Below are 19,829 nucleotides of genomic sequence, written 5' to 3' on the forward strand. Positions count from 1 at the left end.
ATCTATAGAGGCACTTGCTGTACATGTCAATAGCTTTTCTCCCTTCAGCAAGGTAATATCTCAAGCTTTGTCCTGTGCTATCGTTACTCACAAAACAGGGGTGCGTGTGAGTTAATATGTTTCAAGCCTAAGAAACTTCTTATGTGCCAGTGTTGATAGCTGGATGGGTCAAGCCTGGATGGGGGGCGGAGGAGAGTGCTGGCTGAGCTGCTCCTGCCACAGTAGGTAAAGGTTGCTCTCCCTGCCCTCTCAGCAACCTAGCTGCTCTTCCCTGGCGTTCCCCTCCCGCTTTCCTTGGCGGGTGGCGAGGGGAGGGGCGCAGGTGCTGCTGGCTGGGGGGTCCGCACCTCTGGGCGGTGTCTCCTCACCTGTGCGCGGCTCTCCGCGGCCGCCACGCCCGGCAGCCGGGGGCGGGAGCGCTCTGCCGTGCTGGCGCTGACAAGCGGGGGGCTCCCGGCGCCGGAGGCGGTGCGGCGGCATCCCCATCATCATCCTCCTCCTCCCTGTCCTTTCCTCCCTCCTCCCTGCCTCCGTCTCCTCCCTCTCTTCCCCCGGGCGCCCTCTGCACTTTCTTCTCGAACCACCCTCGTAGGCAAACTTTGATGGGGAACCTCGCACCGCGCTGGAAAAATGCCTGTTATGAAGGGATTACTGGCACCTCAGAACACCTTTCTCGACACCATCGCCACCCGGTTTGACGGCACACGTGAGTCCGGGCTGGGGCAGCGGGCGTTGTCTCCGGGCGCCCAGAGAAGGGGAAGCACGGCGGGTACCGTGCATACGATGGGAGCCTCCTCTTCCTTTCCCTCCTCCCTCCGGGGGTTTCCTTGGTACCAGAACCTGGCAGTGAGGAGGGGGAGGCGAGGGAGCTCCCAGTCTCTCCCGCTCTCCTGCCTGGCTTCTCCACAGCTTTGCAGGTGACGAGGGTGCTGGATCCCCTCTTCTCCCGACCCCTGTTTTGGGGCTTCGGGAGAGCCGGCACCAGGGCGAGCCGGGTTGTCCCTGTGGCCAGGATGTCTGCAGGAAAGTTGTGCTCTGGGCTGGGGCTTCCCCTGCCGCCCGGAGCCCCTGGCAGCCGAGAGACTGCGAGGGAAAAGCAGGCTTTAGAGCCTGGGAAGGGCTTTGGCAGGAGGCTTGGGGATCTTTTTCTTTATTACCCCCAGCCCCGCTATTAAATCTCCCTAAAAGCTGAATTTCTGTAAGTCGGGCTGAGCCGTGTCAGCAGCTGTTGGAGGGTGCTGGCGGAGGAAAGAAGGAAGGGCCCTCCAGCGGCAGCGCGGCTCTGGCAGCGGCGTCCGGCTGCAGCACCATGGACGGGGCCCGGCCCCAGGCGGGTCCCACCGCCCCGCTCGGCAGCTCTCCGGGCAAGGCTCTGCTTTAGCGTGAGGAGCTGGATCCTGAGGGGGAAACTGGCTTGTTCCCCTAGGGCTGTGGGTTCTGGGGATTAGGAGTTGCCTGTATCTTGAGTTCTGTTTCTACTTTAAGGGGGCTCATTAACGAAAAAAAAAAAAAAAAAAGTGGGAGGTGAGCAGGGAGAGAACAGGTTTGGGCCAAAATGAACTCCCTTCCCTTTAAAAAAATCCAGACATCCAAAGTGGTGGAAAAACAAACTCAGATTTGAGTTGCTGTCTGCTGTTTCTTGGATGTAAACGTTATAATCTAATGGTCTGACATCTTCTTGATTATGTATCTATTGGCATTTTCTCAATGGTTTAGTTAGTCTGTGCTTAAGAAAACTGAACTGTGATTACGGTATCAATAAGTTGTAAAATGTCAAGAAAATTATATAGTCACTGAGATCAATTGCAGAGAAGTACAGAACTGCATTATAGCTGCTCTGTTAGTCTGAGGATACATAGCTAATTATGATTCAGGGCTGTATGTAATTGATACTTCATTATGAAGTGATCTCTCTCAAGACTACTTAGATGTACCTTTAAATTCCTTTGACTACAGAACTCAAAGTCCTTTTCCCCCCATCTTCCACCCTTTTATTTCTATAAAGCATATGGGTATTATTTACTGCATATTGAAGCGTGCAGCTCTAATAGGGGTTTTGTTGCTGATATTGTCATTTGCCAGAAAAGCAGTTTTTCCCTGCTTTGTGCTGAGGAGCCTCCCCCTTTACAATGGCTTCCTTTCAAAGAATGGAACACACAGCCTGCAAACCGTGCACCCAAACATTTAATGACTTCTATATCATTCTTCATAGATCCAATTTAAGAAGCAACATTAGCGACAACACAGAGGTCTTTTATTAAATAAACACTAGAATATCTAATCCTTGTATTCTTATTGACACCAAGAGACAAGTGTGGTATAAAGTTTATTGCTTAGCTGAATTCTATAGCCAAATTTAGTTACTCTTTTAAAGCAATAATTCTACAAATTCATTAAGTCAATTGGGTCATTCTTTTCTTAAACAAGAGGAATCAGGCTCCAGTGTCTTACTTTGCAACCTCTAATGCTAACAACTCTACTTTTTCATAGGATGTAATTAAAAAAAGTCTAATTACTTCAAGAAAATACGGCACATTATATTTTATTACAGATGATGAAAACTTTATAGAATTTGGCTTAAATATTAAACAGGCCTAAAAGACATCATTGTGTGACTATCAGCATATGAAATATTCCCAGAAGTTCACAAGGGAAGCTGTTTTATGAATGATGTAATAAAAGTTTGGAGTATGGTACTATTCTATGGGAAACTGGTAGCATGTCTCTTAATTTACAGAATAACATAACATCTCTTTTAGTGTGTTAAACAGTGAATCAATTTGATGTTTTTCTGAAACAAACTTATGTATATCAATCCACATCATAGCTCAATTTAAAGTTTTCAGAAAGAGCTCATCTCCTGTGTTGCTTTGATACAACATATGTTTTCCTTTAAAATAATAGACTTAAATATAAAAAAATTGATTCTTTAACTGACTCTTTTTTTTTTTTTTTCAAATAAAGAAACACAGTTTTGCAAAATGCAAACTTAAGCATCAAGTAGCAAAAGTAAAGCAAATTGTTTTAATTTAAATTGTCCAGATGGTATTAGAGAGGTTGTCCAGGTGACTAAAGCTAGAAGTAATACTAATACTAATCCTTGCAGGAAACAGCCCCATGTTTTAATAATTTTATAGATGATACAATCTGTGAAAGGAATAGAGCTGACACATGGCACTGAACCTGAGGCTGTGTTTCATAAACTTCTTTGACCTCATACATGATGATACTTAGATGTTAAAATACAGAAATACAGTTTTGTGTCAAAGGGCTTTTTTTTTTTTTTTGTTTTAACATACTCTGTAGTTAACAGACCTCCTTTCATTTTAAGCCTCTGGGAAGGATATATTATGTTGACATCAGTGATAGACTAATCCACCATTGCATCTTTAATCCAGAAGAGGGATAATTCTAATTCTGGGCAGCAGTGCAAATAAAGGATTCCAGATAATATTAGAAAATATGCTTCACACAGAACTCCTCAAAAATTCATTCACAAAAGTATTTAATTTTACTATTGCAATGATTTATGTCTAATTTGCAATTAGAAATCATGAAAAAAATTTCATACCTCAAAAAAGCACAGATAACTGCTTTACACATGCTTCAGCTGCTCACTCAGAATTCTTATGGTACTTATTCTGTAATGCTATATGTGTGTGTAGAATATGTGTACATGTTCTTTTCATATCAAACTAGTGAAAATATGCTAAACAAAGAGAATTAGATTAACATTGGGGTGACTCTTAGATGTGCAGGAGATCCTAAAAATCCTGCAGAGTTCCCATTACCTGTGTTGTGTATGTGGAAGAACAGCATTAAGGGTTTGCTTACCTGGATTTCCATGACAGAGCTTTTGGATCTGCCTAAGTGCTATTACACCTCCTTCTTATAACTCTGAAGTGTCTTTTGTGTTCATGACATCACAGTTTAAGTCAATACTTTCTCAAAGGACTTTTTCCCCTTCTGATAACTAAGTACCAGGAGGTCATTAAAACACTTTTTGCCCCCTCTATAAGTATGTGTATGTGGTTATTAAAAAAAGGAAACATACACATTTTCAAATTAATAACTTGTGGTTTATGTGTTTGCTTTTTTGGGTTTTTATTTGTTACAGTTTTTATTCATTTTTTGGGTTTGGGGGTTTTTGGGTATTTTTTTTTTAATTTTCAAGACAAGATATTATTTTCAAGTGTGAAATTTTCAAGTATATAAAATACAAGCTGATAGTTAAACCCCCAAATATAATGAAAATGAATGTCTGAATTATAATTACTTCAAGCTTTTGGATTAAAAATTTGTACATTTTTACTTTTCATCCTTATTTAGATTAGGAGAAGCATCTGGAATTGATTGCATGGTAGATAATTATATTCCATTGTTTTCTCACATATATACATAAATATACATTCTGTATGCACTATTTATTTATTCCCACTCCACTCCATAGGTGGTTGTTTCTGCAAATATCTGATAATTTACCAGAGAGCAAAGCTAAAGGAGATTCAGCAAATGGCCTCATTAATTTGTGTTTTTTAAAAGTATGACAATTTTGTGTATGGTTATACTATAAGATGACAGCTGAAGTTCTATAATTATCTCTTGTGTCTATCAAATATGATCAACTTCCAGATTAAGTGTGTACTTCCCTATCCTTATTAACAATCTTGTATGATCAGACTAATCTGAAGATCAAGCTGAATTAATTCCTTCTTGCTCACTGTAATGGTAATAATTTGGTAATTCCTTATTTGTAGAACAGCTTCTACATTCAGATTTGTTTTCCAATTAAAAACTTGCTCAAGTATTAACAGACAGAATTTTGTATAATACCTAAGAAGCAATTTTTTTTTTCCTTGGTCCTTTCCTATCATGTGGATTCAGTTGCTTTAGTTAACCTGAGGGGCAATCACAGGCATCCATTGTCATCATGGGTAGAAACAGGTTGTCTCTTCTGAATAATCAGCAGTTGATACAGAAGTGAAAGCCTTTGTATGGTGTGATCTTCCCAGATAGCTTGCATTTCTCTTCCACTAGCCCAAGGCCACCCCCATCATTTGCTTTTCATGCTCATAAAGAAACTGGTGAGGTCTGCCAGGTTGAGCCAGCACACTAACATTTTCTGCAGCTTTGTCATCAAATTCTGTGTCTCTTTCAGCTGGAATCTACTCTCTCTAGACTAGCCAATGTGCTGCTTCAATCATAACATGGTTATCACAAAAACAGAAGCAACAAAGCACTTCTTGGCTACTGATACTACTCAGCGGTTCTCTCCCAAACTGACTCAAGGAATTGTAAGTGGTAGGTGTAGGGAAATGATGGCTGAACTTTCCATAGGGAGGACAGTATTTGTCAGACTCCAGGATCAGAGGGGTTCACCTCCCAAATGCAAAAGTCTGTGACCAAAGAAGGGTGAAAGAATCAAAATATGATAAGCACTGATCAACGGTAAGGAGGCTTCCAAGCAATGACAGTCGAAAAGCTGGTGGCCTGCCAATCTCTCCCTCTGAAGGAATGGAGGTGCAGGGAAGATAGTCTAGTTCTTTCTGCTAGGGATCAAGTTATCCAGAGAAAAATTTCCAAAAATACTTATGTAGCTGGTCTTCCATTATTTAGACTCATTTTGCCTTTTGCTTGTATCCTTGGGTAAGTAAATAATGTGTTGTTTTAAATGAATCCTGTATTTGTCACTGCAAAAGTATACCGTCAACACAAGAAAAAAATCTCATTTGTTCTGAGCTCAGAGCACGAAGAAAACAAACACTTTTTTGTAGTTGTCTCTGTTAAACATGGCCTGTGTTGCAGCTCAATGCAGCTCTGTTACTTAAGTAAAAAAAAAAAAAAAAAGACAAATGTGATTTTGAATATAAACCAGGGGTCAGAAGATGTTGGAAACTGTGTTGTGCTGTTTATCTTCCCATCTTCCCTGGAAGTAACCAAGAGGCTAGATGGCTAGATTAAGCAGCTACTTGAAAAATCTTTTCCTCTTCTTTTGGCACAAGTGTGGGGGGTATAGTATATCATAATTTGAAGTTGTTTTATTTGGACGATCTTTGTTTTCAGCAGTTATAGTAACTTCTGGTTCTAATTTGAGCAGAAGCTGTACCTGAAACACACAGAATTGGAGGGTTTCAGAGGCATCTTAAGACCACATTTCCTAACTAATTCTTGAGTACTGGTGCTGGGGATCTGGTTCAAGACAAAGTGTGCAGGTGCCATTTTTAATATTCAGTCACTAGATTATTCTTTAAAATAGTGAAAATTTGTTATTACTGTATGTTTTATTCAAAAAGCTTTTTATTAGAGAAAATACTGGTGTATTTGAATCGTCAGGTGGTGGTCTATTGTTTTTCACCAGACAGAAAGAAGTTAGAATCACAATTTTGAAGCACTTCTTTCGGAAGGCTATGCAACTTACGAAGCACACCACTTTTAAGTATAAGATTCCAGGTTAATGCTCATGAAGTTAGACTAACAGCCTACACTGTTATTTCAGAAGTAAACTCTGTATTAGAATTCAAGATGAACATTTGAAATTTAAGAGAGGAAAAGAGTCATTAAATAAGGAAATTTTTTTCTGAATAGTAAGACTATCCCTTCTGTTGTGTCTGGGTAGAATTTTGTATGTGAGGCTAAGAAACCTGGTACTCAGTGCAGTGATCAAAACAAATCTGTGTATTTGGTTGACATATAGTTGAATGAATGTATACTTTGTCAATGAATTAGAGAAGACACTCCCTATTGAGTTTCTAAATCTTAGATGATTATCAGGATTCCCACTAGACATATTCTGTAAATCTACTCTCTTATTCTTCTCCAAATGTATGATACCATTTTCTTTTCCAATAAAATTTCAGTTAGTAAATAGATTTTTTTTTTTTTTTTTTCCCCTCTGGAAATATCTTTATTTTTTTGTTATCATTGCATTTACACATTCAACTTCTATTTTTTCTTGTTTTTATTTTGTTTATGCAGGTAGCAATATTATACATATTCCCAGGCTTTTTGAATACAAAGAAAACCTGCTCTGAGTACTGTTCAGAGCAACAGAATGATAGAAACACAACAAAAACACTGCCTCAAGCACATGTAGAAGTGTAAGCAAATATATATGCATGAATATATCACGATAAATCAGGAAAAGCATGGGTTTACCAAGTATTAACTACTGTTAGTATTATTCTGATGTAATGTATTTTTTAAAGAGAAGTTGCATGTGTTAACATCAACTAAAGCCTAGAAAAGGTGAACACGGGCAATTGCTACCATGGTTCTGTATTTTTGCAAGCTAGTTTACTGGTACCTTGTGTTAAAAGTGACTAGAAGCAAAGAGCAATTAAGGAACGATCCGCTTCCAAAGTAATGTTGTTTCCTGCCTACTCAATCTAAAAATAAATGGGGGAGGAATAAAGAAACAAACAAAGCATTCTCAAACTGCAGATAAGAGAGATTTCCTCAACAGTAAGAAAAGTCTTTTGTAGTTTCTCTTGCCAAGGGCTTCTGTCTCCTCCTGTTTTCTGGGACTGATAATAGTATTCACAGGTTTTTGGAACAGGTGTTGTTCTTAAAATACTAGCATGTTCAACATCAAACTTGACATTTTGTATCTTCTGAGCATCCCTAAAGCTTAATGCTGGGCTGTCAGTCATTTCAAGGAAAGCTGAAGACAATTGCATTATGGAGAAACACCTCATCTTCCCTGTTGAAGTTAGATGCAGGAATTGTTTTAAGATGCTTCAATAATTTTTTCCTCTTTTCAGGGAAGGGTATTTTGTCTGTTGTTGGGATTTTGTTGTTGTTGTCTTTCCTTTCCCCCCCACCCCCCGCAAGACATCTATTCTATTTTCAGTGGCTGTTTAAGAGACTAGGCTTAGAGCTTTCTGATCCCTTGAGAGAAACCTAGGTTGAGTCAGTTGTCCCTGGGTCTTCGAGAGACACTTTTCACCAGAACATGTTTTTGAGAGTCCATGGCCAGTTATTTTCCACTAATGTTTTTAATCAGATGACATAAAAAGCATTCAGAATTGTTGTTTTTATCCATAAATAGCACTGCTGCTTTGTGAAGATCAGTAAAATCTGATAGGAACACCCCTATTCTGTGTAAAGAGGAAAGGAAATAGGGAGAAATGAGGATAGGTAAGAGAACTGTCCTGAAAGACTTCCAAAATGTTCCATCTCAAGTCAAATTGAGGATGTAACTGGTTGTGTGGCTGAGTTTGTCCATCTTTGAGAAATTAGGAAGTGTGTTGAAAACACAAGTAAAGCAACTGCCATTACTATCCAGATTTTCAAAGAACGTTGTACAAACTGGCAAAATGCTAAGTCAATTTTTTTGGCCAAAATGAAATAAAATAAAACCTCATTTTAAAATTTTTTGGCCTAACTCTACTTTCAGTGAAGCTGAAATTAAATGTACTCATGTTATATTTTTTTTTTTTTTTTTTTACACTTGAGTGAGAAAAGAAGTGTTCAGGTATGACTTTCAACATGGTGTTATAGAATTTTGTATATCCTTGCAATAGCTTTTAAGTTTTGCAAGTCAAGTCTGTCTCTTTCTTAGAGTTGATTGTGTATATATATATCCCTCTGAGTTTGTTGAAATTATATCAGTATCTTATTTACGTAAATTAGAGGAGTCCGATCCAAGACCTTACATGACCTTTCTAAAGAGTACCTTAAAAAGTACCTTAGCTTTACCTATAATATATATATATGAGTAAAAGTATTCAAAAAATGTTCATGCACTAAGTACAAAAACTTTTCCTTAGTATCAAGCACAAAATAGAAGTGAAAAAGCCTTACGTCTGTGTTTCAGGAAATGTGAATTTATATACTCTTAAGAACAAAGCCTGAAACATGAGGAAATTATCTCCTTTAGAATTTACACTATTTGACAAATAGTTAAAAGGAGTTTTAATGGAAAAAAATATTAATATATCCAACAAATAAGAAAAAAAAAAAAAAGGAAGAATATTTGTTGTCACAAAATGATTACTTTTTTTTTCCTTAAGAGATCAGTAATAAAAATGTGAATACATTAATGCATTGAGTCTGGGTTAGACCTTTCTTGCGTCAAAAGAAGAAAAGGAAGAAAAACAACTATGACACAATCGCACTTCAATGTTCTTTAATAAAGACCTTTAATCTATTATTTCTTTTAAATTTTACCATAAAGAAGAATAATGCAAGAGATCTTGTTTGCAGTAAAAGAATTGTTGGTATTTAGATGTATTACCTTTGGGGAGATGAAGGCAGTTTTGAGGTGGTATTATATAAAGCTGTAATTGTTAACTTTTGAAGAGAAAACAGCTTCTAGTGTGCCAGCAATGAATTCACTTTTTCTCTAGGCATTACTTATGACTACTGGGAGTCCAGGTTCCAGCTCTTAAGGCTTTTAAAGGTTGAAAGTTTCCAGGGTTATTTTGCTTTTCCTTCAATTTAAACCTATAGAAATACAGAAAGATTCATCTGGACAGCATGGGCCTGAAACTCATTACTACAGCTATTTTTGGTGCCCTTTTCTTTTTTCCTTCCATCTCCCTCAACAGCTTGTTATGATACGTGACTAGACATCTTATTCTAAATGTATGAAAGAGAAATCTAACCTGGTCATTTTGTCATTTATTTGATTTTTACACTGACAAAATTGTCCTAAGACAAATGGCTGGATTTTTATTTTCCCCCACTCACCTAAATGTCAGATGTCTCCAGTGTTGAGAAGAGTATAAATTGTGCCTTTTCTCACATTTTGGAGTTAATAATGTTAAGAAAAATAATGGGACTATTATATTGGTTTGCAGGAAAATATTTTTGTAGGAAAAATGCTTTTTCTGTATGTGTGCGTAAGCTCAAACTCCTTCTTTTGTTGGCAAAAGAATTTGAATATAAAGATGATAATCACATTATATCACTAATAAACAGACTTTTTAATGATTAAAATGAAAAATGCACAATATTTTAATCTGTGTTTCTCTTGAATATAAGGATTAAGTTTGGGACATAAGACAGTCATTGTATTTACTAAAGTGGATTATTTCTTTGAGTCGAAAGATCTTAAGGCTAGGAGTTTAGACTTTGCAATTCAAGAACAGTGGGAAGAAGCATGCACCTCATAAAACCTGCAGTTATAGAACCATGTGTTAGACATTTCAATAATTAAAATTTCAAAGTAGAAAAATGTAGTTTGTAAATACTAATGGAAGAGGTTGAGCTACACATTTGCCAAGAATAAGGAAAATTAACAGGATCACTGATTTTCAGAGGACAATATATAGCTATAGGTTGTGACTGTTTCAGTGATATAGTTATTAGACAGCATGGAAGGAAAATGTTGAGAGAATAGTGCAGTTAGGCACTGTATTTTGGGGTCTATTAAAAGTCTCACTGTAATCTAGTGTTTGTGATTTTATAATATATTGGCGTTAGTGGCCTTGTTTGAAGAGCTGTGCTACAATACAGTATGGCCAAGTTACCTCTCAGTTGTGCACAAGAGATTCTTCTGCATTGGCATTGGATGCATTAGACACCGTGAATCTCTTTATCTTTTTTATTTTTTACAGAAATATCTACCTAAACTTTCTTTTTTTAAGTAGACTTACATGAGGCTTTTAGAATGCATCAGGACAGTGGCTCTGCTGATACAGCCTTGCAGACTATGCATCTGAGAGTGGTTAGAGCACAACATGCTCCATGTTTCTGTTACCAACAAATTCTTGCCTGGAACTAGGGAGATGATGGCTCTTACATCATACGACATTGAGTCCTTCTCTAAGGAAAAGGGTGGCACTATTGGTGACCTCACATCAGTTACGTAAACACATTTACATGTGTACTAAATGTTGTGCTAGTTAAAGCCTATTTCCAGAATTTCTTCTGGTAGGGTGCAGGTCTGCACCCAACTATTTCCAATGACTTTGACATCACTATAAGGGCTTGTCACTTTTCTGCCTTTCAATATGTGATTTTTGTCTTCAAATTCATTAGCAATTATGGATAATTATTTAACTATTTTTTGTATCTGCAGGTGGTAGCCATAAGTGACATGTGAATTTTGAAAAAGCAGGCTACTCTCCTTCTAAGATCTATTAAAAAAAATAGATTATCATAGAATGGTTTGGGTTGGAAGGGACTTTAAAAATCATCTAGTTCCAACTCTATTTATAAGTGACCTTAAATACAGAATTTTTGGTTGTTTTTTTTTTTTTTTTTTTAAGTTTTATTTGCATTATGAACAGGAGTGGTGAATGATTTTCAGAGGGAAGCAGTAGTTTTATGCAGTAAAATGTATGAGTCATCTTTAGCCAAGAAAGACAAAAGGAGGGAGCAGTTGTGAAGAAGCAGTGACTGATGGGATTGTTGAGCGAGGAGCAGGTAGTGCTTTGGAGCGAACTAAATGGTTGTAGCACTGTGGGAAGCTTCACTTGGCTGCAGAATATGGCCAGGGAAATGCTACCAAGAATGAGTACAGTTGAGAGAGGTTTAAAAGCACTATCTCATGTCTTCTCAGATTAAAAATTGCCTGTGGTCCTACCTAGTACTTGGTGGAAAGTCATCTGGCAGTATTGGTTGTCATAGGCAAACAAGTCTTCAATATCTTCTTGATGAAAAGTTTAGCCACTAAAACTAATTGAAGTCTTCATTTCATCATATTGTAACTTCTAGCTAGTGCTATGGGGGAAGGAAGCAACCAAAAGTAAGTTAGGTAGCTGACCTGATGAAAAGCACAGAAAAAATTTACTATGGCAACTTGTGGTTTTGTTTTTGTTTATTTTTTTTCCTTTAAAAAAATACATTTTTTTTATTAAAGACTACTGTTATAAATGACTGCATTTATAAAGAGAATGAGGAACCACAGGGTTTTTTTATTTTAGCTGATTTGAGGGTTTTTTTGTGTGGATGACTGGATAGTACATGACCTTATTTTTCATAAACTTGCTTATAGCATGTCTGGAAGTCTACTGCGGTTCTCATGTTTGCTGTCTGTCCTGCCCCTCTCTCAGAACTTCCCACTCCTACTCTCAGGGTAGATCAGATTTGACCAAACAGCTGCTGAGCAGCTACAGATTGTGTCTTAGCAATGAACAGTCCCAGCTTAACTCCACACATGGGGCTGTGAATTACAGCAGTTCAGTGCTTTTTCCCTAAGCAGCTGATCGATCCCTGCAGCAGAGGCAACAGTGAGCAAGAGTCAGGATGGACAGGTGGAAATAACTGCAGACATTTAAACTCATTAGTCATAATTCTTATATAAATAAAACAGGCAGCTGTTGAGCTGTTTTCATGCTGCTCTGAGCAGGATCCAGATGGGGACCTGGGGTTTTGGTTCCAATTGCAACTCAGTGCTAATTACCAAAACAGACAGTGGTAGCAGTAACTCTTGGAGAAGAGCACAGAGACTTTGTTGCCTGTCTCTAGTTGGAGTTATCTGAATTGCTCTTTTTCTCCTGGCTTTTGTCCTAACTAAAGGAAATTGTGTATCAGAGATAAGCTTTCTCTTGACTCCAACAATGTCTTTAGAAAAGCCAGTTATCTATTTGGACCTTTCAACCCTTTGTATTTTGGGTATATTTACAAATACAGAAACATATGCAGGTGATAATTTGCCTTAATTATAGAAGAAAGCATGATACGGTTAGGAGAAATAGTTCATGTACTTTCTGCTGAAGGGAGTCTTCTACAAATGATAACTTGAACTGTCAGGGCAGACCTTCTGTTTGTGTCTTCTGTGGTAAATAATTTTATCATTACTAGTTTCTGCTGTCCTTTTTGGTGGGTTTGTGTTTTGTTTTTTGTGGTTTTTTTTGTTTGTTTGTTTTTTTGTTTTGGTGGGTTTTTGTCGGTTTTAATGTATATAGTCATAACCTGATGTGGAATTAATCTCACCTGAAATATAACAAATTACTGAATTAATAAGTTTACATAATTGTATAAATAGGTATGATCATTCACCAAAACCATGGGACAAAGAAAAGATTTCTTCCAATGCAGACAACAGTCAGAGCAGGGAAACAAAAAAAACACTATATGCATAATTATACAAGGTGCAAAGTATAGGTAAACTGTCCAACCAGTAGTCTCACAAGTGAAGAGTGTCTCCAGGAGTTTGGTAAATTATTAGCCACCTAAATAAATAATCTGGAATTATAGTAATTCATTCACCTTTTACTTTTTTTCTGTTTTTAAAATCACATTTACCTTTTATGAATTCTTTGTAGGCAGAGTCTTCCCACTGAAAGGAAGAAACACAAAGGAAAGAAAGCCCAACAACAGAAATAGTGTGTGACCCACACTGCGATGGATAGGTCTTAATAAGCTAAATTTTGCAAGATGAGTGAAAATATTACAAGCGAAGCTAAGAGGTTAGAATTAATTGGGGGAACTACAGTAGGTTTTGGTTTTTTTTTTTCCCCAGCCTGATGTGCTTGATATATCATTTTATATGGACTGTTGTTGAAAAAAAAGTACTTCCAGTGGTACAATTAAACATTATGAAACATTTTCCACCACCTTTACACATTCTGTTCTATGCTGGGTTGGCTTTCGAATATAAGCAAGAACGAATGGAGAGAAAAAGGTCTTTTTAATAGATATATTTATAGCACAAAGATATTGTGTCCTTACATTTTTAATGCTCAGAAGTACATAAAATTAATCACTCATGTTTAATTAAATGTACGTAGTAATTATTCTAATGAAAATATTTTTCTAAAGTGAAGTTAATGAGAGAGTCTTTGTAATGGTGTTCCTTAGTGTGATAGTTGCTGTTTTTCTAGCTATTAAACTTTAATATATTGCCATGGAAAGCACAGTGATTTTATTTCATCTGCTCTAATGCTCAGAGTATTGTCACAGTTTTCATAGCACTTGAATATTTTGGTGTTCATTTATCACGGTTAATTTGTGGCTTCCAGGGAGAGTTTGTGAATGGCACAATAAACTAAATACAATAATAGAATAGTTTGTTCTTGAAAGCAGGTGCTTCCTGAAAGCTTTTCAGGCTTGGCAAGCAGAGTTTGTGGCAGTAAAACACTGCAGTGGGTGTTCTGATAGTTAGGCTGTGAAGAAAAAAATGAATCCCTCCTGTTTGACAGACTTCATCAAGATCTTCTTTGGTACATAAGACAATGAAATATTGGGCTACATGACATGAAATATCTGTCAGGCTGAGGATGAAAAGTGGGAAACGCTCTCCAGCCAGACACAGTACAGCTCCGTGGCATGTCATTCTGCTGCAGGAAAGCACCGGTGGCTCTCCTGTTCCTGGAACCCATGTGCCAGATTAGTATGTGATCAGTAGATCAAACATCAGGGCTGTCAGCTGCACATACAATGTGGGCACCTGACAGGAAAGGGTCTGAAGTACTGTGCTATGTGATATTCAGGTCGGTATGCTGTGATTTATGAGGCAAGAGCCAAGAGCTGTTCTCTGAATTATCAAGATGGTAAAATAATACCCAGAAATAAAACCAGTTGTATCCATAGAAATTGTTTCTTTCTGTCAGTACTGATACTCCGCATTAAAGGTTGTTTTCGTTCTTAAGTTCCCAGTACTTCCTGAATGAATTTGTTCTTGTTCTTATAATCAAGTAATTAGCATTATTATGAAAAACAAACAAAAAAATTCCTGTGATTCTAAACCAAAACATTTAACTTCAGTTTTTAATTGTCTGAAATCTTGGATTAATTCTACAATTTTATCAGGTTTTAAGCTCAAAAAGTACTTTTCAGAAGCCTTTTGTATTTTGTAACTCAAGAAAGGTCATGATGATCAAAACTGTTTCAGGATCTCTGCTGGCATCTAAATGTGTGGTGGTAAAGGACAAGATAATTGTAACCAAAGAGAAATTGAGAAGTTAAAAGAATGAAGGATGTATCTATTTCCACAAGTGCAAACTGCTACTAGAGTTACAGTTATGAGGCATCCACAACCGAAAGCCGCATTTGGACCATATCTATACTATTCTTGCCATGAAAGAGATGTATTTCACACCCTTAATTCTTTCTGTAGGATAATTACTTTATGTGAACCCCTTGTTGTACACGAGAAACATGTTTCCTTCCTTACTTTGTATTTCTAAAGTTAGTCTCGTAAAATAGCAGAAAATATTGAACTATACTGGCGATGAGCTCAGAGGATCAAAGCACAGAACTAGATAGTCTAGGTCACAGAAAATCATCCTGTGGTAAAAGCAGTAACTTTCTTTTTCTAATCTTGGATTGCTCTCAATAGCAGACTTTGAAGAATTGAAGAGGAATTTTCATGACAAAGGATTTGTAACAACCTACGCTAGGATGAAACAGCGTGTCTATAAAGAGGAATTCTATCTTGCAACTCATATCTTTCACAACATTAACGCTCAATCAGCAAGAAAAAGCTTTTCATACAAACGTTGTTTTAAATGTCCAGGATAAAAAAAAAATGTTCCTATAAAAGTGTACTTTCTACTTTCCAAACAGTTCTTCTAATAATGTAGCTTTCAGACAAAAAGTTAAAAGAAAATTACATTAATGTTTAAAAAGAAAAGGAAAACCAAAACTAAAAGAAGAGAACCCAGGGAAATGACTGTTAAACAAGTTTAACATAAATAAAAACGTGGCAGTAATTAATTGGTGTTCTTTATTATGTTGACATGTTTGTTTCATAACTTCAGGACTGCTATGTTGTGTTCTTTATGAAACACCAGGAGTACATGAGGAGTCAACAGTGTTTTTCATTGGTATTGACTCAATTTTCTGAGGCACAGCTGTATTTGTTTTCAGCCTACTGAAAACAAAAATATTACTACTATGAATTTTCTGTGTCACTGTCTGTCGTCTTGTTTTCAAAATCATCGAGACCAGAACCTCCTAGCACTTTAGCCGTATGAACTTAATTTGTTTCTCCAAGGTGGTACCTTTTGCAGTTCCTTCCACTCAGACTAAGCATCAGTAGCCCATCCTGCATTGCTCCCAAAACAGTTCTTGACTCAGCTCAGGTCAGCTGAAAAATTCCTCTAAGTTTGAGACAGTTGTTCTTGGAGTGTGGGGATGTTCAGTTATTTATTTGTTCACAAAGATAACTGTTTAAGGTACTGAGACTTTTTATTTCCATGAATAATATGCAGGTCTCATGGGTGTCTCATGGGAACTACATCACTAGCTTGAGTTCTCCATAACTGGAACATAAACTCAGTGATGAGAAATGTGAACCTTTAGACCCTAGCCCTAAAGTGATCATTTCTAATAAGCTATGATCATGGGACTAAATTAAAGGGACACCTAGAAAGTTTCTTTGCATAATCCTTTTTAATATATTATGTATATTGTTGCTTAATTTCATAAATTGCTAGGATTCTAACGTTCAAAATTTATTAAAGTATCAGATACAAAAATGCCTCTCCAGCTTTTGCAAATATGTTGGAAGGGGGGACAAGTGATTTTGTGTGCCAAAGAACCAATGAAGACTTGTTTCCTCTTGCAGTCGAACCCCTATACGAATTTTCTGAAATTCAACAAAGTCAAGGTGACACTGAAGCGTTATGAAAACAGGGCATGAATAATTTTTCTCCTGGCTGTTTTGTGAAGCTTATAGCATCTTAGCACCCTTTAGACCTCTTCTTCCGTGTTAAATATTGTTGAAAACAGGCAGCGGATTTAGTGTTGAGAAGGAAAAAGATGGGGGGAATCAGACATGTATAGGGAACAAATTAATGTATATTTTGTTTGCTTTATTACAAAAAGTAGCAACAGATAAAAGCTTTCTTGAAAGATTTGGCAAGTATGGGCAATCCACAACAGCTGAAGTTTCACCCTTTATAACACCCAGAAGCAGATGCTGAACTGGGTCTGCATTTTTTGAGTTCAGAGGTATTTGGTTTCAGAAATGCTTGCTACAGTAATTCTGAGTCTACTGCTGTGAGAGAAGAAATGAATCAATTGAAACTATAAGATGCATAACAGTAATACATGATAGTTGTCCTTCTTGCTATCTTAAATATGAGCCTTTTCTCAGAACTGTCTTGCTCCCTTTTTAGCTAATAAATTTCAGTTAATGCCCCTCATAAGTGTGAGTAGAAGGACTGAAGATGGGCTTTCTGTCAATTGGATATTTAGGAGGGGGCTTTGAGTAACTCACTTGATTCACTTTCCTGATGAAAGAAGTTCTAAATGGTATGGTGAATTTGACACATTTTTAGTTGTTGTTTTTGTTTGTTTGTGTTTTTTTTTTTTCTATTTATTTATTTCCTGACAGGTTTAAGTTATTTATGGGATGGAGCAGGGGAGAGGAAAGTGCTTTTCTCTCTTTTGACTGTATCAGGAATCTTGCATTCCTAATCTTTAGTGCTTCTTGGATGCACATTAGAGGTCTAAAACAGACCATACAACTGCCCTTTATAACTGCATAAAACATGATAAGAATCTTGTAATAGCTCCTTTCAGATCTCTCACATCTTGAAAGAGTGGAAATACATATGGTTTAGAGTTACCTTTTTTTTTTCTGCTTTTGTGGAAGTATCTTGTATAACATAGTGGGAATTACACCTCTTTTTCTTAAGAGGACTGATGCAGAGAGCAAAAGAGCATGGTCAAAAGCAAGCCCACTTTGTTTTTTTGTCTTGCATTTTTTTTTTCCATGCATGTGTCTGAAGCAGATGGAACTTGAGCTAATTTCATCAGCAGAAATTACTGACTAAGTTAACTGGAATAATCTATTTGCTTGAAACAGTTTAGAAACAAATGACACTTAAAAGAGCTCTCTAGTAACATTCATTCTTAACACAGTTTCAGCTAAATCATATATTAGCACACAAAATGAAACAGCTGGGGATAGTGTCTCAAGTGTCGCTTGAGAAAGGAGACAAATTTATATCCTTAAATTGAACCCATCTGGGTATGGGGAGGTGTTCTTTTTAGTTACATTATGTACATATTAAGACTGCTACCTATATCACATATATTTTCTAATAGTTAAAACATGATTGGGCTCTATATTGAGTTATTTAATACCTTTAATATTGCTGAATAGTGTTTCCTTTTTGCCTAAAAATATCCTTAAGGAGTATGAACTTAACTGGTTTAGTGACAGGGATCACAGCCTGGTTCCTGCCTGCATTTTTTTAAATACTAAAATAACTACTGATCTAATGACCAATGAACTGAACATTGCAAAATACTTCTGATCAATCATGCAGTCTTTGGTGAGTTATTCCCATTAAAATTATTTCTTCCTAAAATAGCAACATCATCTGGCATGCAGTGGTAGAACATCATGTACTTACTATAGTCTCTGTTGTTCTATTCAATGTTAAAAATGCTATCAAAGTAGTTTTGATATAAACTGAACCACCTTGTACACCATTAAGTATTTTTAAATTTTTTTTTCCATTGTTAGGAAAAGCTATGTAGATGCATCATGCATTCATAACATGAAAATCAACATCACAAAAATACTTGTTAATGTTATAATGATGTGGATTCTGATTTTTTTTTTTCCTTCAGAATCAATCATTAGAATGGTAGAACTTTTTCAATAGGGAGTAAAAATAGGAGAGTTTAGTTCTCTTGGCCTCTATTTATACTTTTATGTGTGGAAATTGGATAATAAGGAACAAGCCCTCTGACAGTTCTCAAAACATAGTCATCCTTCTCTGAGTCTGCATGTAATTTATAATTTGTAGTGCATTATTTTTTATAAGTGACTTCATTCTGGTGAATATTTACCTGTAATAAGTCTAAGAAGTGAATTCAATATTAAATTAAAATTTGAAACTTCTGGAAGACCAGATGTTTCAGTGTCTTTATTATGAACATATTTCCTAAATGGATTGCCAGTCATGGGAAAGGGACAGGCAGCTCCAGATGGTGTTTTCTCCATCTGAAAGGTGTTCTCTCCAAAGATTAGAGTGGGGAAGTAAGGAATAAGTGCCTGAAGTTTGATGGGACAGAAGGGAGTATAAGTGATCTTTTCTCCTTGTGACTAAATAGCCATAGTGGAGGGTAGTTGGTAGTTGTCATTATCCAGTTAGTCATTGAAAAATATTGGATTTTCTGTTGTTGTTTTTGTTCTGTTTTGTTGTGGGTTTTGTTGTTGTTGTTTTGGTGGGTTTGGGGTTTTTTGTTGGTTGGTTGGTTGTGGTTAGTTTTTGTTTTTTTTTAATTTTCTATCCGTCTATATATAAATGTTACAGCCAGTTATAACCACTGAAGCAAAACAATTCAAATAACTGTTCAAGGATAACATGCTCTTTCAGACAAACCAACTTAGTATTGATATTTGAACCTAAATCTACTGGTTATATTTATCATTGCTAGAAGTTTATTTCTGCAGAGCAATGTATTGAAAGCTGCTGACCAAATTAAAGCTAGGGATAGAATTTCACAGGATTGTACTGATCACTAGGTCTGAACTTGATTTGGTTCTTAATGAAGCTAAATTGAAAAGTAAAACCCCAGTATTACACTTGTCTTTCAATGTACATAAATAGAATAGATATAGAGACAGATGAATGTAGGAAGTCGCATGCCATAGGTTGTAAGGAAATGTAAGTGGGTCAGGAGTGATTGGCCTGTTGTTTACCATTTACCTCATGTTAGTTTGTAATCCCACAGGATGTTGGGAGACTATGGTGGAACAGAGCAGCACTGTAACAGTGCTTCACATGGTATTAGTCAGGAAAGAAACCTTTTTTCCCAGGAAAGAAGAAACAAACAAACAAAGAAACAAAAACCACTGAGTACTCACCAAAGCGCAAGCCTTTTCATAGTGAGACCTGTCAGGCTTGAAATATCCCCTGCTTGTTGCTGCATGCTCTCCATCATTGTTCCTCAGGAACATGCAAGCCCATCATTTG

General features: G+C 36.9%; 1 protein-coding gene across 1 annotated transcript in view; it reads left to right on the plus strand.

Annotated features, from left to right (window-relative positions):
* The first annotated feature begins 220 nt into the window (after positions 1–220).
* The window catches only part of KCNH8 (potassium voltage-gated channel subfamily H member 8), a 189,875-nt gene continuing 170,266 nt past the window's right edge, over positions 221–19,829 (plus strand). The window contains exon 1 of the mRNA XM_065051531.1: positions 221–706. Coding sequence (XP_064907603.1) covers positions 631–706 — 76 coding nt within the window. The 5' untranslated portion in view covers positions 221–630. The remainder of the gene's footprint in view (positions 707–19,829) is intronic.

Source organism: Columba livia, chromosome 2, assembly GCF_036013475.1.
Source record: "Columba livia isolate bColLiv1 breed racing homer chromosome 2, bColLiv1.pat.W.v2, whole genome shotgun sequence".
Taxonomy (NCBI): domain Eukaryota; kingdom Metazoa; phylum Chordata; class Aves; order Columbiformes; family Columbidae; genus Columba; species Columba livia.